Raw genomic sequence first — 26,648 nt, 5'->3', positions numbered from 1 at the left:
GCGTGGATTTTTTTAAAGGCCCTACAAAGGCGTGGATTTTTACACAGGCGTGGATTTTTTTAAAGGCCCTACAAAGGCGTGGATTTTTACACAGGCGTGGATTTTTTTAAAGGCCCTACAAAGGCGTGGATTTTTTTAAAGGCCCTACAAAGGCGTGGATTTTTTAAAGGCCCTACAAAGGCGTGGATTTTTTTAAAGGCCCAAAGCTTATCAAAGCGTTTCATTTTGTGAATAATTTTTTTAAGCTTAACATAACCCAACTTTTAATAAATTAACATTTCCCAGGCCTATGGGAGCCTTACATTTAAAAAAAGAAGTTTCAAGGCCCATTCTAAAATTATAAATTTCCTAGTCCTATGAGAGCTCTACTTTTTATACAAATTTTTTCTCAAGGCTGATAACCCCTCATTTTACAAATATTTTTATTCAAAGCTTATCAGAGTCCTATATTTTACAAATATTTTTTCAAAGCCTATCAGACTCTTTTTTTCTCTAAAATTATTATATTACGGGCTTACAGAGCAGTACATTCTAAAATTAATATTTTTCAATGTCCATCTGAACCCTACTATTTAAAAATAATTTTTCCTGTCCTATCAGAGCGTTATTCAAGGCTTCTTAGAACCCTATATTTTATAATTGTTTTCGTAATCTATCAGAGTCTTATATTTTATATAAGGGTCTTATGTTTTATTAATAATTTGTCAATGCCTGTCATCGGCCTGAATTACATAAAAATATGTTTGTCAATACCTATGAATTTTATAAATACTTTTTTTCGAGGCCTATCAGAGCCCTATATTTTATAACTACATTTTTTCCTAATATATTATTTTCAAACTTTAACACTTAAAAATAAAATTTAAATTTTTTTATATAAATTTTCCCCTCCGATCCACCCCATTATCCTTACAATTCCTCCTCTCTTCAACTAACAATTGTGACTATCCATCGTCATTTTCATTGTCTCCTTAACAAATGACAAAAAAGAGAAAAAAACGAAATGTGGAAATTGCAAGAAAAATGAGGAAATGTCCAAATGCAAACATAATAGTTCTTTAAATAAACTTCAAGTACAAAGTTCAGCAGTTGAGAGTTGAATGTCGTTTGTTTTTTTTTTCATTCAGCATCCTTCCATTTTCTTCTACTCGTACTATTATACTCATCTATCATGTAGTTGACTCTGGAGAGATATCCTTATCCATACCCCTTTGCTGTATATTTTATTTAATATATATAAATATTTTTTTACTGTTCTTTAACTCGTTTTCCTTCTTTTTTATTCGTCGCCGCCGCCGCCACTATAGGAAAACAACATACTTGAACTGTGCATTGCCAAGTACTGGTCAAACTTCGGTAGCAGTCATCTGAAATATAGTTTGGAGTTCCATGGTATCCAGTCGAATGGTCCATGTAAGTAGTATTTCTTTTATTTTTTCAAAAGTTTTTTTTGTACTCTTCCTCCTTCCTTTATTTGATTTTCTATTCTATGTTTAGGCGCCTTATTTTTTTAAACTAGAAATAAGTATAAACGCTCCAGTGCATACATCGTTCATTCCTCTACATACATATATATCTCTCGCTTAAAGTTTCCCCATAAGCATACTTATAGACATACAGAAAACAATCTGACAATGGCCAAATACCATTGTATTCCCATAACATACAATCTATTTTTTTTTTCATTTTTCTCTCTTAAAAAGTTTTATATTTTTTTGTTTTGAAAAAAAAAAAAAAATAGTCCAAAAGCATAATTCTAGTTATTGAGCTGCCATATTTGTTGAGCCAAAAGCAGCACTGAAACATCAACAGTTCTTCCAAAAAACTGAAGAAAAAAAAAACAAAACTAAAAAGAGGAAAAGTTGTGTTTAACCAAAAAAAGTTTTTTTTTTACTATTGATACCCTACGGCGGGGGATGGGGAATAGTAATTTTAACATTTTTTTCTAAGTTCTACCTTAGGCAATATAAATAATTTCTTTTCAGGGTCTACTTTTAGGGGAAGGGTTTTTTAAATAATTTCTAAGGTGTACCTTCAGGCGTGAATTTTTTACAAATATTTTTTTCAAGGTTCTACATTTAGGCGTGATTTTTTTTATTGTTGTCTTAATGTCTACCTTCAGGCGTGAATTTTTCAAACATATTATTTCAAGGTCTGCCTTTAGGCGTGTAAATTTTAAAAATAGTTGATCATGGTCTACTTTTAGGCGTGAATTTAAAAAAAATCAATGCCTACTTTTAAGCGTGGATAATTTAAAAAATTACCTGTGGGTCGATTCACTATCAAAATTTAACTATTCTCAAATCGATAAAATATTATAACGACAAAATAAACAATATTTTAATTCTATAACAGTTTTTAACAACAATTTTTAAAAATGGTTGTAGGATAACACCAAAATTTGCAAAGTTAAGAGAGTAATTTTAAATGTTGAACATGCCTTGTTTTGTTCAAAATTTGTATGTATTTTGTTTTCAATTTTTCAAAATTAAAAGCTTTTTCAAAGTCTGCCTTTGGCGTGGATTTTTAAAAATAGTTGATGCAAACGATTTTATGTGTAGAAAAAAATGCCTACTTTTAAGTGTGGATAATTAAAAAAATTCCCTGGTCTACTTTTAGGCGTGAATTGTTTTAAAAATATTTTTCAAGATCTACCTTTACATACATAAGCCGAGCTTAGAAAAGATTTCCAGGCGCGTCGGTCTTTTGCGCAGTTTTTACAATTTGAAAGACCATTTTCTGCAATGTTGTGTCCGACTTTATCTTTCCATCGTATTCGTGGCCTTCCCCATCTGCGTGAACCATCAGCTGGTTCGCTTTTATATGCCTTCTGGGCTGGGCATCTTCATCCATTCTCACAACATGACCTAGCCAACGTAGTCGCTGCAGCTCAATACGTCTAACAATGTCGATGTCCGAGAATAGCTGGTACAACTCATGGTTCATTCGACGGCGATATTCACCGTCATCGCAAATCGGCCCATAGATCTGTTGGAGAATTTTTCTCTCAACACTCCAAGAGCTGCCTCATATCCTTGCGTAAGTACAAATGCTTCTGATTCATATAACAGCACGGGTAGTATCAGCGTCTTGTAGAGTGTGAGTTTGGTCTGGCGGGAGGTAGCTTTGCTTTTGAGTTGTTTGCTCTGACCATAGTAGCATCGGTTAGCCATCACAATCCTTCTCCAAATTTCAAAACTGATGTCATTGGTTTTATTTATGGCGGTACCAAGGCATATAAAATCTTTGACCACCTCGAAGCTGTAGTTCTCAAGTTCCACAGTTGGTCCGAGTCTACTGGACGTTTTGCGCGTTGATACCATCAGCTTGGTCTTCTCGCCGTTTACTGCCATACCCAATTTGGCAGACTCCTTCTCAATTTGTTCGAAGGTGGCTGTTACCGCTCTCAATGTTCGACCCATTTTATCGATGTCATCGGCGTAGGCGAGTAACATGTGATGTTTGGTGTACAGAGTGCCATTTCTGTTCACTTTATCACTTTGTCTGAATCCTCGTTCGGTAGGGCTCCGAGAGGTCCTTTCCGACTTTAACTGCTGATCTTGTGCCTGGGAAAGTTATCCTGCATAGCCGAATTAATTTTGCAGGAATGCCAAACGCAGACATGGCTTTATACACCTCCGAACGGATAGGGCTGTCGAATGCGGCTTATGGTCGATGAATAGGTGGAATGTGTCGATGTGTTTTTCGTGGGTTTTTCCAGGATTTAGCGCAGAGTGAAAATCTGGTCAATGGTGGATTTGTCAGGTCTGAAGCCGCATTGGTATGGTACAATAATTGGCTTCAGTCGTTCGCACAGTACGCTGGATAGCACTTTATATGCGATGGGAAGGAGACTTATTCCTCTATAGTTGGCACATATCGTCTTGTCTCCTTTTTTGTGTACGGGACACAGGATGCTGAGGTTCCAATCATTGGGCATGCATTCTTCTAGCCAAATTGTACTAATCAGGTGGTGCATGCTCCTTACCAGCATGTGAGCACCAGTCTTGAATAGTTCGGCTTGTAACCCATCGGCACTTGCTGCTTTATTATTGTTAAGCTGATTGATTGCTATTCTGACCTCATCTGGCTACGTGGTATACAATCTATATCATCTTCTCTTATCTGTTTCCTTCTTTATCTCTACAGAAGGATGTGTCTGCACCAAAACCTTCGGTTTGGTGTATTACTCGTTGGTAGAATTTTCGGATTTCATTCTGATTCCTGTACACTTCATTTTGTTCACGCTCACGTTTTTCTGGCTCTTTCTTTTTTTTTGAAAAGACGTTTCTCCTCTCTACGTTTCTCCCGATCAGTGTTGCCAAAACTTGATTGAGAAAAAATGCTAGATTTAATTGAAAAATATGCTAAAAAGTGCTAAAAATTTTAGAAAAGTGCCAGAAAAAAGTGCTAAAAATGAATATAAGAAAATTGATAATATTTTATAATGAGATCTATATTTCTTAAAATTTAAATTAATAGCTATGTTGTGAGGGTATTGCAAGTGTTTGTGCTTCGATAGTTTGGTCCTGGACTTACATTTTGGTATACGGATCGTTATATCCCGGATAGCTGAGTCGATATAGATGTATGTGACTATTCGTATGACCATTAATATTTATAAACAAAGTAAAGGTCATAGCTGTGAACTAATTGCCACGATATTCTGCATATCCGGTTCTGGCCAGTGAAGACACTTATTGTGTTTGGTAAAAACGGTCAATATTTGGCTGTTGAAGTCAACCAAAGCATTTCATATTTGTTTCTGGTCTCTCTAGGGGTCACAAAATTGTACATGGGGAAAATGCTAATGAATAAGCAAATTGAGCAAGTCAAGTTGACCCAGACTTTTGTTTGAAAAAATACAAAATTTAAACTATATGCTCTTCACATTTATTCTAGAAGAGCAGATTCTAGAAGGTGTGGAGCTTTACGTAAATATTTACAGGGGTCTATCTATTCTAATAGTATTTAGTATTACCATTACTGCAGTAGATTATAACTATACAATTTTGCATAAAATTCCGGTTTTGTTGAAGTGCGACATCTATCGATTTGAACGGATGATATTTAGAGTATGAAATAATACACTTTTATATTGTTATCAGTCTAAGTATTGGTCTAGCCCCCATATAACGGTACCCCCAATATTCGGTATTTTGCGGATCTTGGACACATTTTCCAATCGAGCTGGTTGTGATTTATTATATAGTTATAGAAGTTATAGAAAGTTCGGCCGTTTACATAGTTTTTACTTGTTATACTCTGATAATTATTACAACACCAGGAGGTGGATATTTCACAGAATATTTCACCGACACTGACATTAGTTTCGCAGAAAATTTAAGACTTGTGGTAGTTACGTAATGTATCATATGGATAGCCCTGTGCGACTACCACAACCATGAGAAATATACGGAAACTTCAATGTGAAATCGAGAAACTGCAATTTTTTTGGAATGATACTAAAAATTTTGAAAAAATCTTGGAACAAATTAAAAATGCTAAAAAAAGTGCTAGGTGCTAGATCAATTTTTTTGGTGCTAAACGAGCTTAAAAAGTGCTAAATCTAGCACTAAAAGTGCTAAATTGGCAACACTGCTCCCGATAGTTCTCCATCGCATTACGTGTTGTTACTGTCCGCAGGGTTGCCCTATACTCTGTGTTTTTCATATTAGTAGCATTACGACACTTCTGATCGTACCACGGATTTCTTGATGGTGGTCTTTGGTACCCAAGTGTTGCTTTTGCTGCAGTATGTAAGGAGTGGGCAATTATCTGCCATTGTGCTTCTATATTATTATGGGGACAAGGGGTGCTTTCGTCAAGCAGTTGGGTAAATTGGGAGGAGTAGGCTTCCGTAAGCTGTTGTGTTTTTCCTTGGGTTTTGAAAAACAATTTTCAAGGTCTACTTTTATTTTTTCCGAATATTTTTTTATGTAGCGCCTTCGATGTTCGACCTATCCTTAGCATTGCCTATTTTCCTTCATTTTATTTTTTTGTCGATGCCACACAAAGTGTTAAATTGTTCTTTAGAATTTTGTGTGAAATGAAAATTTTTTTATTTCATTCCGATCCTCTTTTTTTTTCTTCTTCTTGTTCCCTGGCATTTTATTTAAACAAAAGGCGAGAGTAACCAAAGTTGTTAGTGAAAACTTTGTAGTTGTCTTGTCTTGTCGTTGGTGTAGTAGAGGCTGCTGTTAATGTTCCTGCATTTATGACCACTACAGTTGCCACATTATTATTAGTAGTAGTTGTTGTTGTTGGTGGTGAAGAAAAAAAAAAAACACACAAATGGACATGTTGAAATCCTGGCGTTGAAATGTTATACTTCTTTTGTTATACTTCTTTTTAACATTCCCTTGGCCTGCTCCCTCTTCAGAGATATTCCCATATCGGTTTGCTTCTCCTTGTGGTGCCTGTTTGCTTTAAAATGTTTTTCTTTCACCTTATTTCCCTTTTAAATATTCGTAATGCCAGGCAGGCCGACAGGACCGCCTCTGCTGCTGCTGCACACAAGTTTCATGTGCATTCGAAACTAAATTCAATTCAATTCTGTAATTTGAGTATTGTTGTTGATAATCATAATGGAGGAGAATCTGCTTCATTAAATCTGTTTACCATTCTGCGGTTGGGATGGAGAGACGGGGTGGAGGCTGTCTGAGGCTTAATGCCTGAGCAATTGAAATTAAATTCAATACCTCTACAAATATTGAATGGTAACATTTTCTTCTTCTTTCAAATTGATGGAATTTCAATTTGGCCTATTATTTGCTCCAATTAATCACAACTTGCCGTTTCCGAAGTAGATATTCGTTCAATATGGTAATTGAGAAGGGGGATATTTAAGGCGAGCAGGGACACTTTAAAATAATAGTTTCGATTTAAGTACAAAGGAAATTTTTCGGAAGGGAAAATTTTCTATTTCGAAAGGTGGATTTTTTAAACATATTTGTTGGGCCTAGAAAAAATCCTTTTTAAAAATCTACGCCTTGTTGGGCCTAGAAAAAAATCCTTTTTAAAAATCTACGCCGTGTTGGGCCTAGAAAAAAATCCTTTTTAAAAATCTACGCCTTGTTGGACCTAGAAAAAAATCCTTTTTAAAAATCTACGCCTTGTTGGGCCTAGAAAAAAAAATCTTTTTAAAAATCTACGCCTTGTTGGGCCTAGAAAAAAATCCTTTTTAAAAATCTACGCCTTGTTGGGCCTAGAAAAAATCCTTTTTAAAAATCTTCGCCTTGGACCTAGAAAAAAATCCTTTTTAAAAATCTACGCCTTTTTGGGCCTAGAAAAAAATCCTTTTTAAAAATCTACGCCTTGTTGGGCCTACAAAAAAATCCTTTTTAAAATCTACGCTTTGTTGGGTCTAGAAAAAAAATTATTTTTAAAAATTTACGCCTTGTTGGGCCTTGAAAAAAATTCTTTAAATTTCTACGCCTTGTTTCGGGCTTTCAAAAATCTTCGCTTCAGGTAGACCCTACAACAATGAAAATTAATTATGCCCCCTGTTAAATGTTCAGTATTTTACGTTCAGACAGTAAAAAGGATCCTTCCAATTCCAAGTACAAAAGGAACTGTGCATTTAATGACATCTTTTTTTAAAATTTGGTGAATTTTTTATAATAAACGTAATTCTATGAGGTTCAAAAAGTCACCATATTTTAAAAAAAAGTGTCATTAAATGCACAGTTGCTTTTGTACTTGAAATTGGAAAGCGGTCAAAATGACTGCCTTCGGCGTTCTAGTGTTAATCCTACATTGCAAAGCTATTAGTTTCTTTTGTTTTCTGTTTCCATCAGAATGCTTTGTTGTGTTTAAAAAAAATATATATTTTAAAAATCTACGTCTTGCCTATGACTTGGAAAGAATTCTTTTAAAAATGTACGCCTTGTTGGGTCTTGGAAAAAAATTATTTTAAAAATCTACGCCCGTAATGAGACTTGGAGAAATTTTTTTTAAAACCCTATGCCTTGTTGGGCCTAGGAAAAAATTCTTTTAAAAATCCTCTCCAGCCTATGACTTAACAAATATTTTTTGAAAATCCACACGTAATAGAACCTTTAAAAAAATATCATTTAAAAACCACTTATGTGGCTTCTTTAAAAAAAAACATTTTTAGGCCCAAATATTAAATCCCCTAGCTTCATTGTATTATTTTATGGGAAAACTTCCCCTAAAAGAACTTTTGAATATGTGCAGTTGTTGTTTTTGTTTTGCAGCACTTTAATTAGTTGTTTATTTGTTTTTAGCTCTTCATCTCCCCCCATTTGATTTTTATTGTTTGTTTGTTTTTTTTTCCTCCAAACGGAGAAGAAGAAACTCCTCTATCCTCTCGAGTGCCATTATAATTTTTTTGGTTTGGCTTTTGTTTAGGATAAACACGTTTAACCTACATCTTTACTCTCGACTGATAACCACTGCTTCAAATTAGGCCAATTTCCGTTGCTTTTCTTATCCAAATTTTTTACTGCATCGCACACATAGAACCTCTCTCCCCCCGCCTGTGCCAAAATTAAAAACTGAAAAAACGAACTGCAAACCCCACAGTGCATTCTTACTGACCAACATGGAGTGCTGTGCTAATGGCATTTGATTGGGCCATTGCAGTTTTTAGTTCCAAGTATTTCCCCCTTTTGGAATGTAGGGGCTGTAGATTTCCTTTCGGACAGCCCTTCCAACATTAGTGTGTTGTGTTTTGTTTTGCTTCTTTTCTCAGAAGTCTCTTCAGGGCCTGCGGTTGTCCAGAGTACATCAGAGTATCCAGCTACTCTGATGTACTGTTTGGTTAGTTGACTGGCCGACCGGCCGGCCGGTTGGTCATATTCTCGTGGTACATGTTTCCTGGTGCTTTTTTCACTTCGAAATCTTTGTGGCTGGTCCGTGTGTTCTCTGCACTAATGGCGGGGGCAAGGAGGTCCTGTGGTATTATTGGTGTCTTCTTCTTCGTCGTTGTGTCGACATGCCGCTTTGTATTATGAGTTAAGTTGCGTTTCTTGTTCTAATTTTTTTCACGAGCATTATTCTGTTGTAGTTGTTGTTGTGGTAGTTGTCCTGCTGCTGTTACCGAAGCCATTATAAGTATTATCTGCCTATTCGTTTGCAACTTTTTTGTCGCTTGGGTTTTTCTTTTATGTTTCATCTTCCACTATTTTTTCTTTCTTTCTTTGAATCATTTAGCGCGATTGTCTGTCCGCCAGTCTGTCCCTGGGTAGTATATCTGTCGGAATGTCTGTCGCTCGCACTCTGCTGTGTACTTCTGTGTTTTGGTGTGATTTTTGTCATTGTCGTTGCCAATGCCGTTAACATAAGGTCTCTAGACCCTCCATACTTTCCCCTTCTTTCTCTTCTCCCATTCTCCCCCCCTCGATTGTTGATATTATTGCTGTAGAAAAGTGAGTGTTTAACATTTGGTTTGAGCTTTGTTTGGTTTGAATTGAGTTTCCAAAGCACTCGGCTGCTCCGCTCCGCTCTGCTGTGTGTGTTGGCTGGTTGGCGACATCAGCGGCGGCTCGGTAAATTCTAAAAAACTTTCCATTGGAGGAAGAGGGTGACATTCGTCCTTGCCGTTTGGTATTTTATTTTTCTTTGTTGTTGATTTTTGTTCTCTATTCGGTTCGGTTCTGTTCGGTTCTGTTCTGTTCAGTTTTTCTTTTTAATATTTACACTGGCAAAGTTCAAATACCGTAACGCCATGGTGTCATCATCATCATCATCGTCGTCGTCAACATCATCCTTTTCCATTATTTCTGTTGCCGTTGTTCTTGTCCAAGCCACTCAACGCCGTTTTAAGCAATCTTCTCTGATGAAGAGTAGAAGTACACGGCGGCATAGCCAGCCTGATTTTCCATTTTAGTTTTCTTGTCGGTTCGGCTTTAATGTTTCGCTAAATGAAGGGCATTCTGATGGAAACAGAAAAAGAAGCAACTTGACAAAAGAAACTACTAGATTTACAATGGCGGTTTTATCAGGGGTCCTTTTATTACTGGCTGAACAGAACATACAAAACATTTAGCAGGGGGCATAATTAATTTTTATTTTTAAATGTCTACCTTGGTAGTAGATTTTTGAACTAATTATTTTGAACAATCCCCGCTTGTATAGGCCTTGAAAAATATTTTTAAAATCGACGCGTTGTAGAGACCTTGAAAAATATTTTTAAAATCGACGCGTTTTAGAAGCCTTGAGAAAGAGGTCCTTGAAAAAAATATTTGGAAAATACACGCCTTGAAGAGGCCTTTTGTCCTTGAAAAAAATATTTTGAAAATCCACGCCTTGAAGAGGCCCTTAGTCCTTGAAACAAATATTTAAAAAATCCACGCCTTGAAGAGGCCCTTAGTTCTTGAAGGGACCCATAGTCCTTGAAAAAAAAAAAATATTAAAAAATCCACGCTTTGTAGATGCCTTGAAAAAATATTTAGAAAATCCACGCCTTGTATAGACCTTGAGAAAGAGGCCCTTGAGCCTTGAAGAGGCCCTTAGTCGTTGAAAGAATATTTTGAAAATCCACGCCTTTAGTCCTTGAAAAAAAAAAATATTAAAAAAATTCACGCCTTGAAGAGGCCCTTAGTCCTAAAAAAATATTTTGAAAATCCACACCTTGAAGAGGCCTTTAGTCCTAAAAAGAATATTTTGAAAATCCAAGCCTTGAGGAAGCCCTTAGTCCTTGAAAAAATATTTTGAAAATCCACGCCTTGAAGGGGCCCTTAGTCCTTAAAAAAATATTTTGAAAATCCACGCCTTGAAGGGGCCCTTAGTCCATGAAAAAAAATATATATATATTTAAAAAATCCACGGTTTGTAGATGCCTTAAAAAAAAATTTAAAAAAATCCACGCCTTGTATAGACCTTGAGAAAGAGACCCATGAAAAAAATATTTGGAAAATCAATGCCTTGAAGAGGCCTTTAGTCCTTGAAAAAAAAATATTTTAAAAATCAGTGCCTTGAAGAGGCCTTTAGTCCTTAAAAAAAATATTTGAAAATCAACGCCTTGAAGGGGCCCTTAGTCCTTGAAAAAAATATTAAAAAAATCCACGCTTTGTAGATGCTTTGAAAAAATATTTAAAAAATCCACGCCTTGTATAGACCTTGAGAAAAAGGCCCTTGGAAAAAATAATTGGAAAATCCACGCCTTGGAGAGGCCCTTAGTCCTTGAAAAAATATTTGGAAAATCCACGCATTGAAGAGGCCCTTAGTCCTTGAAAAAAAACTATTTTGAAAATCCACGCCTTCAAGAGTGCCTTAGTCCTTTAGTCCTTGAAAGGCCTTTAGTCCTTGAAAAAAAAAAATATTTGGAAAATACACGCCTTGAAGAGGTCTTTAGTCCTTGAAAAAATATTTTGAATATCCACGACTTGAAAAGAGCCTTAATCCTTGAAAAATTATTTTGAAAATCCACACCTAGAATAGGCCTTTAGTCCTTGAAAAAAATATTTGGAAAATACACGCCTGTTTTATTTATAACTTGAAGAAGTGTTCTTTAAATACTCCATGCCCTGACAAAAGTCCGTCCACTTCGGGAAATGTATTATTTTATCTATTGCAGGTCCTTGCGTATTTTGTAACCCTATCCATCACCATGTCCTTTACTTTCACCATCGTTCCACTATTTCTTTTGTTAATTTTTGAAATACAATTCTTAATCCATATCTTTCTCCTGTGTAATGCTTGGCACTAAAAAGGTCCTGTTTCCTACGACTAGATTTTCCTGTGACCACACTTCATTCCTGGCCGCTCCTTTGCAGCAATTTTCATTCATGGCCGTCACATTCAGTCCGACTTTTGGGGCATTTCATTCTTCCATTCATTCATTGGCCACCATTCATGACCAGGGCACTCTTGGTTTGGATGTGGATGTAGCTGTTGCCACTGAGCTCTCTCTTAATTTGTAGCTAAAAGTTTTCTGTTTTTTTTTTTGCTTTCTGGGTTTTCGCTTGTCTTCCGTTCATAATTTTTGTGTCTTTCACTGGAGCAACATGAAGAAACATTTTCACAAATAGTGCAACAACAACGACAACTCTGCTTTATAATCCCCACAAGTTAAACTTGTTGAAATTTAATAACGTTTAAATCTCTACTCTATCTCTCTCCTCTGTTGGTCTCCTCCCCGACTGGCTTTGTGGTGGGCTATGGTCGTCAGTCGTCCTGTGTGTGTCTGATGGTCGTTCATTTCTCGTTTATGGTGAAAAGTTTGTTCAGTTCAGTTCTGCTCTGTTCGTTCGTTTGAATTTATTTATTTGCGATATGACTTTAAAATCTTTTGCTTCTTGGCGGGATATCAGAAGACGGACTCCCCGCTTGGTTATAATCCTCTTTGCCCCATTAGCCACGATAGAGTTTAGTTTGGTGTACGCAATAAGCTGTAGGAGGCCTCCCAACCTCTCTTTCTCTCGCTCCTCCATCTACCCTCACCCCTCAGGAAGTTAAATTAATTAAGCAATTTAACCGTAGGTTTTGTAAACAATCCCCGGCAAAAGTTCAATTTGTTTCAATAGAAGATGAATGAAGACATACGACTTGTGTCGTCCACAGCCTGTCTGTCCGTCTGTCTTATCCGTAGAGACCCTGAAGGATTTTCAATATGTGTGTGTGCGGTGTGTTTGCTTATCTTATATTTAAATCAAATTAAACAAAAATAACAAACTATAACCGAACATCACTCGCTCTCCCCTCACGTCCTTGCCGATCTGCAAATTAGTTAATGAAATCAAATAAGAAATAACAAAAGTGACATCCTTCCTTCCTGTCCTGTCTGTCCGACTGCTGATTGTCATTCATGTCTGCCTGCTTCGTAGCCTGCCTGCCTGCAAGCGTTGATAGAAATGAAAAATTGGAATCTATGAAAATAGAAAATTTTATCTGAAGAAAAGATAATTTACTGCATGTCAGACTCATTTGACAGTACAGAAAAATGAATAGAATTTGAAACTAGTTTTCAAAATAACTATTTGATGAGGGAAAGGAAATATAAATGACAGTGGATAAAAGACTTAATTATTTTACAATATTGTTCAAGACTAATTTTAAATATAATTTAATAAAAATTTTAAATATAAATAATTGTTTGCAAGGCGTGAATTTTTTAAATTACTTTTTACTCCTATGCAAATCTACGTCTTACCTAGGCCTTGAAAAAAATTCTTTTACAAATCTACGTCTTGTTGAGGCCTTGAAATTTTTTTTTTTAATCTACGCCTTGTTGAGGCCTTGAAATTTTTTTTAAATCTACGCCTTGTTGAGGCCTTGAAAAAAAATATTTTAAAAATCTACGCCTTGTTGAGGCCTTGAAACAAATTCTTTTAAAAATCTACGCCTTGTTGAGGTCTTGAAAAAAATTCTTTTAAAAATCTACGCCTTGTTGAGGCCTTGAAAAAAATTCTTTTAAAAATCTACGCCTTGTTTAGGCCTTGAAATTTTTTTTTTTTTTAAATCTACACCTTGTTGAGGCCTTGAAAAAATTCTTCTAAAAATCTACGCCTTGTTAAGGCCTTGAAAAAAAATTCTTTTAAAAATCTATGCCTTGTTGAAATTCTTTGAAAAAAGTCTTTTCAAAATCTACACCTTGTTTAGGTCTTGAAAAAAATCTACGCCTTTTTTACTTACTTATCTGGCTTGTGACAGAACTTTCCTTCCATAAGCCAAGCTTAAAAAAGATTTCCAGGCGCGTCGGTCTTTTGCACAGTTTTTCCAATTTGAAAGACCATATTCGGCAATGTTGTCTTCCACTTGGTCTTTCCATCTCAATCGTGGCCTTCCCATTCTGCGTGAACCTTTAGCTGGTTCGCTTTTATATGCCTTCTGGTCCATTCCCACAACATGATCTAGCCAACGTAGTTGCTGCAGCTCAATAACATTATCGCTGTCCGAGAATAGCTGGTACAACTCATGGTTCATTCGACGTCGATATTCACCGTCATCGCAGATCGGCCCGTAGATCTTTCGGAAAATTTTTCTTTCAAACAACCCATGAGCTGCCTCATCTGCTTGCGCAAGTACCGATGCGTCAGATCCATATAACAGCACGGGTAGTATCAGCGTCTTGTAGAGTATGAGTTTGGTCTGGCGGGAGGTGGCTTTGCTTTTGAGTTGTTTGCTCACATCATAGCAGCATCTGTTGGCCATCACTATCCTTCTCCGAATTTCAAAACTGATGTAATTCGTTTTATTTGGCGGTATTTATAAAGTATATAAAATCTTTGACTACCTCGAAGCTGTAGTTCTCAAGTTCCACAGTTGGCCCGAGTCTATTGGACGTCTTGCGCGTTGATACCATCAGCTTGATCTTCTCGCCGTTTACTGCCATACCCACTTTGGCAGACTCCTTCTCAATTTGTTCAAAGGTGGCTATTACCGCTCTCAATGTTCGACCCATTATGTCGATGTTATCGGCGTAGGCGAGTAACATGTGTTGTTTGGTGTACAGAGTGCCATTTGTGTTCACTTTTGCCTCTCATATGACCTTTTCCAGCAGGATGTTAAAAAGGTCACACAACAAACTATCACCTTGTCTGAATCCTCGTTCGATATTAAGGGGCTCCGAAAGGTCCTTTCCGACTTTAACTGCTGATCTTGTGTCAGTTAAAGTTATCCTGCATAGCCGTATTAAGTTTGCCGGAATGCCAAACGCAGACATGGATTTATACACCTCTGAAAGGATAGGGCTGTCGAATGCGGCTTTATAGTCGATGAATAGGTGGAATGTGTGGATGTGTTTTTCGTGGGTTTTTTTCCAGGATTTGGCACAGAGTGAAAATCTGGTCAATGGTGGATTTGGCAGGTCTGAAGCCGCATTGGTATGGTCCAATAATGTCATTGACCATTTGCTTCAGTCGTTCACACAATACGCTGGAGAGCACTTTATATGCGATGGGAAGGAGACTTGTTCCTCTATAGTTGGCACATATCGTCTTGCCTCCTTATTTGTGCACGGGACACAGGATGCTGAGGTTCCAATCATTGGGCATGCATTCTTCTAGCCAAATTGTACTAATCAGCTGGTGCATGTTCCTTACCAGCATCTGACCACCAGTCTTGAATAGTTCGGCTCTTAACCCATCGGCACCTGCTGCTTTATTATTCTTCAGCCGATTGATTGTTATTCTGACTTAATTTTGGCTAGGTGGTATACAATCTATACCGTCATCTATTATTGTTTCTGGGGTATCCACTTCACCGCTACTATTTGATACCAGAAGTTTTTCAAAATGCTCCTTCCAGATCCTCAGCACGCTGTCTGTATCTGTCACCAGGTTTCCATCTTCATCTCTACAGGAGGATGTGCCTGCACCAAAGCCTTCGGTTTGGTGTTTTACCCGTTGGTAGAATTTTCGGACTTCATTCTGACTCCTGTACATTTCGATTTGCTCACGCTCACGTTTTTCTTGTTCTTTCTTCTTCTTTCTGAAAATACGTTTCTCCTCTCTCCCTTTCTCCCGATAGTTCTCCATCGCAATATGTGTTGCTACTGTCCGCAGGGTTGCCCTATACGCTGCGTTTTTCATATCAGTAGCATAAGGACACTCCTGATCGTACCACGGTTTTCTTGATGGTGATCTTTGGTACCCAAATGTTGCTTTTGCTTCTCTGCCACTGTGCTTCTATATAATTATTGGGACAAGGGGTGTATTCGTTAAGCAGTTGGGTAAGTTGAGCGGAGTAGACTTCTGCTATTTGTTGTGTTTGCAGCTTTTCGACGACAAATTACATTAAGACGGGTGGGGTGAATCTGGAGACGAGGTCTTTTATTCTCCTGTAAACCGTAAATCCGCAACCAAATTCACGTATCATTTCATGGCACCTATAATATAGGGCGCAATCTTCTGATTTACATACGCCAGCCCCCTTTGTACTTCTTGAGTACATCCGCCAAAACGAACACCAAGTGATGATTCGCAGATCGTGGCCCTTAATACGTTTTAGGGGGTCGTCAACATTAGGGGGGTTGGTTTTGTTTTTCTCTGCTTTTTCATAATAGGTTCGGTTTTCCGAGTGTAGGCAACTAACCCGACGCCTCAGCCCATTTTTTTATAGTTCTTATGGGTGAACTCGCGGCACATATTAGCTCACTATTTCATCGGGTAATGAAAACAGGTACCGCAGGTGGCACCACGGGGAGGTCAGTGTCCACAATTGAGATGAAAGAGGGACCAATATAAGCCTGGACTTCGCCATATTAAAGCCAATCAGAGCCGTTGCTTGTTATCTATCATCCCATACGCCTTGTTTAGGCCTAGCCGAAGCCTTGGAAACAAATTTTCAAAAATTATTGTTTCCTAAATTTTTTCTATACCCCACTGTGTGCATTGTACTTAGTTCCTATATCCCAAAAAAGTAATTACACATGTATATATGTGTTAGGTTATCTTCCCTGTCACAGTCTCATAATGAATTGTCTTAGCTTCAAAATTAAATGGTCCAACAACATTAGGATGGCAGACACTTAAGGAAAATTTACGAGATCATAAATCTGGCTGAGAACAATGTAGCCGTAGAACAATAAAATGACATTAACAATTTAACACATCATTATGAAGTAGCAAGACAACTGTTATGGTTCTCCATGACCCTCTTCCTCATCTACTTCTTCCATGGGGTTGCCAAAATATTTCATCACTTCAAATTTTGGGGGAGATCTCAGTCTGCAAGTGTTGGTGATAGGTGACTGACTCGTATCCTTTGAATTATTTTTATTAATTTATACTAGGTGTGTGTCTGTGTGGTGATCCTTGCTCCTTTATAATTATGTTATGCAAAGGATAATATTTGACATTTGAAATTCCTGGAAAGGAAACTGAACGCATAAAAGCAATCTAGAAAATATTTAAATTCTCTGCTCTTTGAGATTTTCCTATTCTGTTTTTCTTTTTTCAAAAATGCAAATAGCTTCAAGGAGCAGCAAGGATTTTTGTTTGAAATCCTTTTGTGTAAAATATTGAACCCAGTCTGGTTAAGCATTTCTGCTTACCTGCCCCTGCATTCATTCACTAACTCTGTCATGTGTGTGTTTGCATGGTCGGTTGTTGGGTTGTTGGTCATTCGGAACAAATATTGGTCCCTTTGGTACAACACAATACCATTTGCAGAATTCTCATAACATCATTGAGTGGCTGGCTGGCCATGTGAGCTTGACAATCAGTGCAATGTTTTGCTCTGTACATAGAAATCCAATGAGGATATTTGGTCCCACACACACACACCTACATATCCTTTGTAGCAACAACATTGCTGCCGTTGTTGGACTCTTGTAGTCGTCATGTCCAGCCAGCAGGAGGAGAAAGAGGCGGTGTCGGAGGCAATGGCAAAACCTAGATAAATTACATTGCCAACCACAAGCAAATAGTAGACAAGCAACAACCTCGTCATCAACAACGATTGCAACTGCTGGATATCCTCAAGGGAATGGGGCGTAGGAGGTGTGATGGTCGTTGGGTTGGATTTCCAGCCCCCTAACAAAGTCATTAATGTCTAGTCTGGCCTCTACGCACGCACACAGATATGAATATGAGATTTCCCCAGCAACGTCGTTACCATACTGCAAGCTAATTAACATGACGGGATGGAGATACACAATTCGCAAATATATCCTAATCAGCAGGACGACGACGGCTGCTAACACCATGTCCTGTAATAAGCTCATTCCGATTTGCCAATTATTTTTATTTTGGCCAGTATTGAATGGCGAGTCGAGACTAAAGCATTTGCATTTCCCCAAAAATCGAAACCAACCGCATCGGGGGAATGTAAAAATGTATAACCTGTTCAGCCACAGAAGGCAGGCAGGATGAAGGATTCTGGGAGAGCGGAACGTAGATTTTATTGTGCAACCACAGAAGTTTAGTAAATATTTCAATATTAACTGCATTTTTTTTAATAACCAGTTCGGGGAAAAAGTTCGCATATGGTTAACTGAAAATACTCTAATTTTTAGTTGCTAGAAAGGGGGGAGGGGATAGGCAAAGGGATATTAATCTACCATATTGACACCGGCTGGGAATATTTTTTTTGTTTAGAAAAAATGTGGTTTCATTCAAATTAAAATACTATGACCCTGTAAGACCCCTAAAGTCTCATGCAACCTCAATATTATTAGGAGGCAGGTTGTGATACCGCACTTTGGGATTAGATGAATTGGTATTTGGGGGAGAAAAATCGTGCTTAATTGTTGGGCATTTTTATTAAGGAAAAAGGAAATAAAGACTAAAATTTAAAAAAATAACAGAATTTTTTCCACGGCCTAGGCAAGGCCGAGATTTCTAAAAGATTTTTTTCCAAGGCTTAGGCAGGGCGTAGATTTTTAAAAGAATTTTTTTTTCAAGGCTTAGGCCAAAGCATAACAGTGCGTAGATTTTTAAAAGAATTTTTTTCAAGGCTTAGGCCAAAGCATAACATTGCGTAGATTTTTAAAAGAATTGTTTTCAAAGGCTTAGGCAAATCGTCGATATTTAAAAGAATTCTTTTCCAAGGCTTAGGCAAGGTGAAGATTTTCAAAAGAATTTTTTCCAAGGCTTAGGCAAGGTGTAGATTTTTAAAAGAATTTTTTTCCAAAGCCTAACAGGACGTAGATTTTTAAAAGAAAAATTTTTCCAAAGCCTAACAGGGCGTAGATTTTTAAAACAAATTTTTTTCCAAAGCCTAACAGGGCGTAGATTTTTAAAAGAATTTTTTTTTCCAAATCCTAACAGGGCGTAGATTTTTAAAAGAATTTTTTTTCCAAAGCCTAACAGGGCGTAGATTTTTAAAAGAATTTTTTTTCCAAGGCCTGGTAGAATTTTCGGACTTTATTCTGACTCCTATACATCTCGATTTTCTTGCTCTTTCTTTTTTTTCCTGAAAATACGTTTCTCCTCTCTTATTTTCTCCCGATAATTCTCTATCGCATTACGTGTTGCTACTGACGGCAGGGTTGCCCTATACGCTGCGTTATTCATATCAGTAGCATTACGACACTCCTGATCACACCACGGATTTCTTCATGGTGGTCTTTGGTACTCAAGTGTTGCTTTTGCTGCAGTTTGTAGGGAGTGGGCAATTCTCTGCCATTGTGCTTCTATATTATTATCTGGAGTAGGCCTCGGCTACCTGTTGTGTTTGCAGCTTTTCGACGTCGAGTTTCCGTGTTGTGTTAGATCGCACCTTTGCTGCAACATTAAGACGAGTTCGAACCTTGGCTGCTACAAGGTAGTGGTCCGAATCCGACATTCGCTCCTCGGATAGATCGGACGTATAAAACACTGGATGAATGCCTTCCATCTACCACAACATGATCAATTTGATTTCTCATTGCTTGATCAGGAGAAATCCAGGTGGTGCTGCTAATCACCATGTTTTTTTTTTGCTGCAGCGAAGTCAATCAACCTCACGCCGTTGTCGGATATTTCTTCATGAAGACTGAATTTTCCGACGGTGGGACCAAAGATATTTTCTCTTCCGATTTTTGCATTAAAATCTCCTAGTCGAATTTTAATGTCAGGCCAGGGCAGCGATCATATGCTGTTTCTAGGCGTTCATAAAATATGTCTTTGGTCTGCTCATTTTTATCTTCGGTCGGAGCATGTGCGCAATTAAGTCTGATGTAGAATAACTTCGCTTTTATACGGATTATACCAATTCGCTCATCTACTGGAGTGAATCTGGAGACGAGGTCTTTTATTCTCCTGTTAACCATAAATCCGTAGCTAAATTCATGTCAGCTATAATACAGAGTGTAATCTTCTGATTTACTTACGCCATTCCCTTTCCATCGCATTTCCTGTAAGGCATTAATATCGGCCTTGTACTTCTTGAGTACATCCGACAAAGCGATCACTGCGCCTGTTCTGTACAACGTGCGTATATTCCAAGTGCAGATTTACAGATTGTTGCCCTTTACGTTTTCGGGGGTCTTCAACATTAGAGGGGTTTGGTTTTCTTTTTTTTTTTTTTGCTTTTTTATAGTAGGTTGGGTTTTCCGACAGTGTGCAACTCAACCTCAACCCATTTTTTTATAGTTCTTATGTGTGAACTCGCGGCACATATCAGCTCACTATTTCAAAGGGTGATGAAAATAGCTAGCCCAGGTGACACCGCGGGTAGGTCATTGTCCACAATTGAGATGAAAGAGGGACCAAGATAAGCCTGGACTTCGCCATGTTCAAGCCAATCAGAGCCGTTACTTGGTATGTATCATACCACCTTGTATAGGCCCTGAAAAAAAAGTATTTAATAAAATTTCGCCTATAGTAGGTCTTGAAAAAAAATATTTTTAAAAATCTACTCCTTGTATAGGCCTCGAAAAAGACATGATTTTAAAAATCTAATCCTTGTATAAGCCTTGAAAAAAATTATTTTAAAAAATCCACGCCTTGTATAGGCCTCGAAAAAAAATAATTTTAAAAGGCTACGCCTTGTATAGGCCTTAAAAAATTATTTTAAAAAATCCATGCCTTGTATAGGCTTTGAAAAAATGATTTTAAAAAATCTACGCCTTGTATAGGTCTCGAAAAAAATGATTTTAAAAGGCTACGCCTTGTATAGGCCTTAAAAATGATTTTAAAAAATCCACGCCTTGCATAGGCCTTGAAAAAAATGATTTTAAAAAATCCACGCCCTGTATAAGCCTTAAAAATGATTTTTAAAAAATCCACGCCTTCTAGGCCTTGAAAAAAATGATTTTAAAAAGCTACGCCTTGTATAGGCCTTGAACAAATATATTTTTTTAATATCTACGCCCTGAAATGTATTGCTTATTTTTTTCTTTCTTAAGAAAATTTATTAGTTATGTCTCGTAGAGTGTTGGTATGATATTTTGATTATCCTTTTCAATAAACAGTAAAATATTCATTTCTTATGATTTATTTATTTTTTATATAGTATTTGTATTATTATTATTATGAATTGTGTGGGCCTTGCCAATAAAATACTCAGCGTCAGCATTCTTTGGGTAAATAAAAATATGAAAACCCCCAAATGAACTGAAATTTAATAATGTTGACATATGTCGTCGTCCACAGCAAATCATTGACAAAACTATGTACAACAACATTTTCATCATATTTATATTTATGATTTGTTGCTGGCTGGCTGGCTAGCTGGTATGTGAAATTCTTGTTTTCTACCATTTGATTTTTATGTCGACAGAAAAAAAGAGTTTATTATAATTTAATATAGAAGGAGGCGTATACGTGCTTCGAGTTTTAGCAACCAACAACACCATCATACAGACATAACTCATACGCACTCATGTATGTTGTACGTAAAATAATTTTTATTACATATACGCACAATTTGGGCATGTCGTGACATGTTGAATGGTTGTCATAAATTTTGAAAATTTTAAGGAAAAATGAATTTTTGAGGGAGGAGGTAGGTAGGGATGTTTGTTTCCTTTGTTGATGGGTGGGATTTTTTCTTCTTCTTTTGACAACTCAATTTAAATGTTATTTGTTTAGCATGTCTTTATTATTTTGTTTTTTTTTCATTCTTTCTTTTTTAAATAAAGTCCTTTGTGTAGTATTTATAATTTAATTACTTTTTCTTTGTTTTCGGTGCTAATTTTTGCCATTTGCTCGGGATTTCCCGAATAAAATCCCCAAAATGGCACTGGTCAAACTAATTAGACTTTTAATTAATTGAATTTTTGTTATTTGCCAAGAAAATGAAAATTTGTTTCTTTATTTGTTTTGGGTACTTCTTTTTCTTCTTCGTGTGCTCTTTGTAGTTTTTGAAGAGCAACATATGCCTTTTATGTAGGTGATAAAAATGAGGAAATGGAAAAACTTTGTCAATGCCTTTTTTCCTTTCCCGCCTTTGTTATCTGCAACACATTTGTGCAGGCTTTTTTTTTTTGGCGGAGAATGGAAAAACCCTAAGGGTCCTGACTGCTGTTAACAGACGAAAGAAGGAAGGGAGAGAGTAGAAACCAAAAGTCACTCGGTGAAAGTTTTTTTCCTACTTTTATTTGAATGTTCCAAGGCACCAGCATGAAGCAATCCACCCAACATCTTAGCCGAAATTTTAGGGCAAGAAGAGGGGGAATTTCTCCTTTCTTTAAAAAAAATATTCCCCATTATTACCAAAGAAACATTGAAAAGTAACAGCTTGCTTGCCTGCATGCAAGCACAAAACCAAGGCAGCCAGGGAGCCTGCCAGCCAGGGCTCTACTGAATCTACAAAGAAAAACATAATCTCCAACAAAAACAACACCAGCAATCTGCAAAGAAAAATCCCAGCAAGAAGTCTTAAGAAGTGCTGGGGTAAAAACTGTAACACACAGCCGGAATGCATGTTAATTACGATGCAAAAGTTTTTCTTCTTTGCTATAATTACGCTCAACTACTACTTATTAGTGATGCCGAAAAAAAAAAAACAGAAAAAACTTCGGCCCAAGAAAACCACTTTTCACTTTTTGCCTATCCTCAACCTCTTTCGCTCTCAACAAGCAACCTCCCTTCAATCAGCAGCCAGAGAGCGAGAACAGCACCTGCTTTAAAGGATTAAGCCATAATCAGGGGGAGAGGACCCACAAAAAATCAGCGAATAACAGCCAGCAACATATTGCTGGTATTCTTCTCTATAGCAGGAGATTATGCACCGAGGCGCAATGTGGTGTCGGCTTGACTTGCTGACTGACGGAATGACTAGCAATTTGGCCGCCTGTGTGTGTGTGGTAGAATTGCATCCTTGACTTAGTCGTTTGTTGGATTATGGGAGCGTGAAATTGTTTTGCTGTAACAATTTCTAAGGATCATCCTACTTAAAAATTTTGATGTGTGAGCAGCAGCCAGGCAGCCAGAATGGCGGGGGCTTGCCATGTTGCCTCATTGACTGTCAGCCACCTAGGTGGCTGGTTGGCAGGCTGACATACCACTCACTGAGTGAGTGGCACATTAGCAAGCAAATTTTCAAATATATGTTCACACAGACAGGCAAACATCAAATGCCTAGCCCATCATGGCTCAGACTTGCTAGCTGGCCTTTTTAACCAAAATAGGCATTGTAACTGGTTGGAAAACCGGCTGTATGTGCAGACAGACAAAAATCGCCCAAAAGCCATACCGCCACTCTGGCAAACATGCTTGCATTCAAAGCTTCAAAATCCGTAATTCGCTTCTAAGCCTCGACGAATATGTGATGATGTGCTACACATAATAACCAACTGAGTGGCATTCCCATCCCCCCTGTCTAGATCTCTAAGAGTGTGTATGTTCGCATGTTTTCACGGTGTTGAGGTGGGCTTTACAAAAAGCATACTCTTCAAGTATTTTGGCCATTCTGCTACATGGCGAATAGCCATCATCATCACCATCGCCATCTATATCACTGTTTTTTTTTGAGGCTTTACATGAGCCCCGGAATACCATGCAAGAGGGGTAGGGTTTAGTGGTGGTGCCACATTTCAAAAAGTCATTCGCATATTATGATATGGAGAGAGCCAAGCCGTAGAGTCCAATCCTTTAATGCCTATTGACCAACATAGCATGTGGTTAACGCAATAACAAACATTTTGCCGGCCGGCCATATCCTTTCGTCGTTGCAACGCTGGATGCCTTTTGGTATGGAAAGTATGGGAGATTTTCAAATTATCAGAAAATTTCCAAATTAAAAGAAACTCGGTGCAAAAATCACTTAAATATTGACAAATAACCATAAAACTAGAGCATGATTGAACAAAGTACTTGGGAGCGTATAAGTAATATAAATAAGTAGGGGTCCATATGGCGTATCAGTGTTGTGGGCTAATAATAATAATAAGCATACTCAGATTCTGATATTTATTAAATTATTTTTTCAAGATCTAAAGAAGGCGAGTTTTTCATACCCTTCACCACACTGTGGTACAGGGTATTATGTCTTTGTGCATATCGGTTCAGATTTAGATATTGCTCCCATATATATTTGCGTCCGATTTAAGGTAAATGGTGTACCAAAGTCCCTATATATCGTTCGATTTGCACGAAATATGACATAGCGTACTGAATTAAGTCTAGAATGATGTGTGCAAAGTTTCGTGAAAATCGGTTCAGATTTAGATATAGCTGCCATATATATCTTCGTCCGATTTAAGGTAAATGGTGTATCAAAGTCCCTGGAAATCTTTTCATTTGCACGAATTTTGGCATAGCGAACTGAGTTAAGACTAGAAGGATGTGTGCATAGTTTCGTGAAAATCGGTTCAGATTTAGATATAGCTCCCATATATAGTTTCGACCGATTTTAGGTAAATAGTCCATTAAAGTCCCTGGAAATCTTTTCATTTGCACGTAATTTGGCATAGCGTACTGAATTAAATCTAGAATGATGTGTGCAAAGTTTCGTGAAAATCGATTCAGATTCCGCCCAATTTTAGGTAAATGGTGCACCAGATTCCCTGGAAATCTTTTCATTTGCACGAATTTTGGCATAGCGTACTTAATTAAGTCTAGAATGATGTGTGCAAAGTTTTGTGAAAATCGGTTCAGATTTAGATATAGCTCCCACATATATGTTCATCCGATTTTAGGTAATTGGTGCACCAAAGTCCCTATGTATCATTCGATTTGCACGAATTTTTGTATAGGCTACTGAATTAAGTCTAGAATGGTGTTGCTAAGCTTCGTGAAAATATACATTGCTAATCGACCTAGCCACACAACGTACTGAAATAATATAAATTAGGCTCTGGCCAGTTTCCCAGGAATCGGTTCAGATATAGATATATATAAAAAAACGCGACGTCTGTTAGGATACATATGTAGAATATAATGAAATTGGCGAAGTCGGACTTAACCGACTATATGTACTTTCCTTACTGGTTTAAAATATTTTCTTTCTATTTCAAACCCCATATAAGCCTGGACTTTTTAAAAAATTTATTTCTGAGGGTCATATAAGACGTGAATATTTTTTAAAAAGCAATCTACGCTTGCTTATGTCTTGGAAAATTTCTTTTAAAAATCTACGCTTGCCTATGGCTTAGAAAAATTCTTTAAAAATTTTAGAACTTCTCTGTGGCTTGGAAAAATTATTTAAAAAACCTACGCCTTGACTCTGGCTTGAAAAAATTCGTTTTGGGAAGGCTTGAAAATATTATTTTAAAAAATCCACATGCAGCATTTTGGGCGTATACGTTGCGACATTACTCATACGCCATTCATTATATTTTTTGTTTTAAATTTAATTTGTATCTATTGGGAATTGTTGGCAGTGTTTCTTAATACGTGTCTTTTTTTCTCTCTAATTCCCATATGTCGTTTACATATTTTCTCTATGCTTTCCATGACATTTCAAATAAATGTTCATGTGTGTGTATGTGTGTTTTTTTTTTCTAAATAAAAAATACTCCACGCTTACCAAAAAAATTAATTGCATTAAAAAAATGTATAAAAGCTTTTCTCTGTGACACTGACAGAGAAGGAGAATTTTAACTGCTTGCGACATAGTGGCAAATATATGTCAATGTGAAATACTTTTGAGGAAAAGAGGAGAAGCAGAAGTGAATGAAAAAAAATATTGGCATTTTTCAGAACATTTGGAAAAAAATACACCAAGTGTTGCAATAACACCAAAAAATAGAGCATAGAGAATAATCCTGCGATGGCCTTTTGAGTTGGCACTCGAATTTGTTTCTTTGTTGCTGTTGTTCTGCCTCTGCTACTGACTTGCAGTTAAAATTCCCAACCAATTGACAGGCAAATAAAAATGCCAACAAAACAACAATGATCAACACTTTTGGTAGTCATTGTTGTCGATAGAAAATATATTTTAGTTTTTGGAGGTCGAGAGAGTTCTATACCCGGCATTCTATCTATCATCCAGACATCCATCATGCGGTTGCTGGTGCCGCCAGGGTGGGTGCGAGAATGAATGACTGAGCAATTAAAGTGAACTATGGTGTGGCAGTATTGCCATGGCTCTGTGCTCTACTGGCAAAAGACAAATCCTGATTTGGTGTTTTCTAATTTCCTCTGTTTTTTTTTTGACCCTGCACATTCTGGCAGGCTCCCACTGCTCGCTCGCCTAGGGCTTTGTCTCTGGTGTGGAAATTTGTTTGCCATATGGCAAAGGGACTGTAACTGCTAAATATATTTATTTAGTTAGTTGTTGCTATTTTAATGCCACCCATACACACACAGAGGCAGAGCCACCGCATACAGGCTTACAAACTACAAATCTCTCGGTTTTTACCCATTTGGAGATATCATTTGCGAAAAATCTTCAGGCTTTTGGCAAAATTGAGACTGTCATCAAATGCAAATAAATCTTTTGTTGTTGAAGTGAGAAATGGAAAGTATTCATTCAGTATTATAGACATAGAAGTCGACAACAACAACAGCAAGAGAAACTGCCACAAATGCTCCTGATGCTGCTGCATCTAAGACCATAGCTCACCGAATATCCATCCATGCTATCTAGGATGCCATTAGGAGAGCACTATCTTGAAATAGCAAAGCTATTCATATAAAAATAAAAAAGAAACATCAAGTGACACAAACACACACACACATTTCTACCGCATTTGGAGGAAAGCCGCCCAGGCCAAGAAGTTCAGCAAAGAAAGAGGCAGGCAGACCTTTCAGGCATTTCGTCGGAGTAGAGTAGTACGTAGACATGCAAAATAACTCAACCACTTGGCTTCATACCAAGTCCACACACATCCACCCACAACTCGACTCCAACAATATACTGTCATATCATTC

General features: G+C 37.3%; 1 protein-coding gene across 1 annotated transcript in view; it reads left to right on the top strand.

Moving 5' to 3' along the window:
- LOC133328020 (tripeptidyl-peptidase 2) overlaps positions 1-26,648 on the top strand; it is a 163,405-nt gene that overhangs the window by 34,722 nt on the left and 102,035 nt on the right. Inside the window, exon 13 of the mRNA XM_061536569.1 lies at positions 1,308-1,413. Within this exon, the coding sequence (XP_061392553.1) occupies positions 1,308-1,413 (106 nt within the window). The remainder of the gene's footprint in view (positions 1-1,307; positions 1,414-26,648) is intronic.

The sequence above is a fragment of the Musca vetustissima genome, unplaced genomic scaffold, assembly GCF_032173495.1.
Source record: "Musca vetustissima isolate MV318-11 ecotype Yass unplaced genomic scaffold, APGP_CSIRO_Mvet_v1 utg293, whole genome shotgun sequence".
In the NCBI taxonomy this organism is placed as follows: Eukaryota; Metazoa; Arthropoda; class Insecta; order Diptera; family Muscidae; genus Musca; species Musca vetustissima.
Note: the sequence above shows the minus strand (reverse complement) of the source record. Positions and strands in the feature narration are given on the sequence as shown.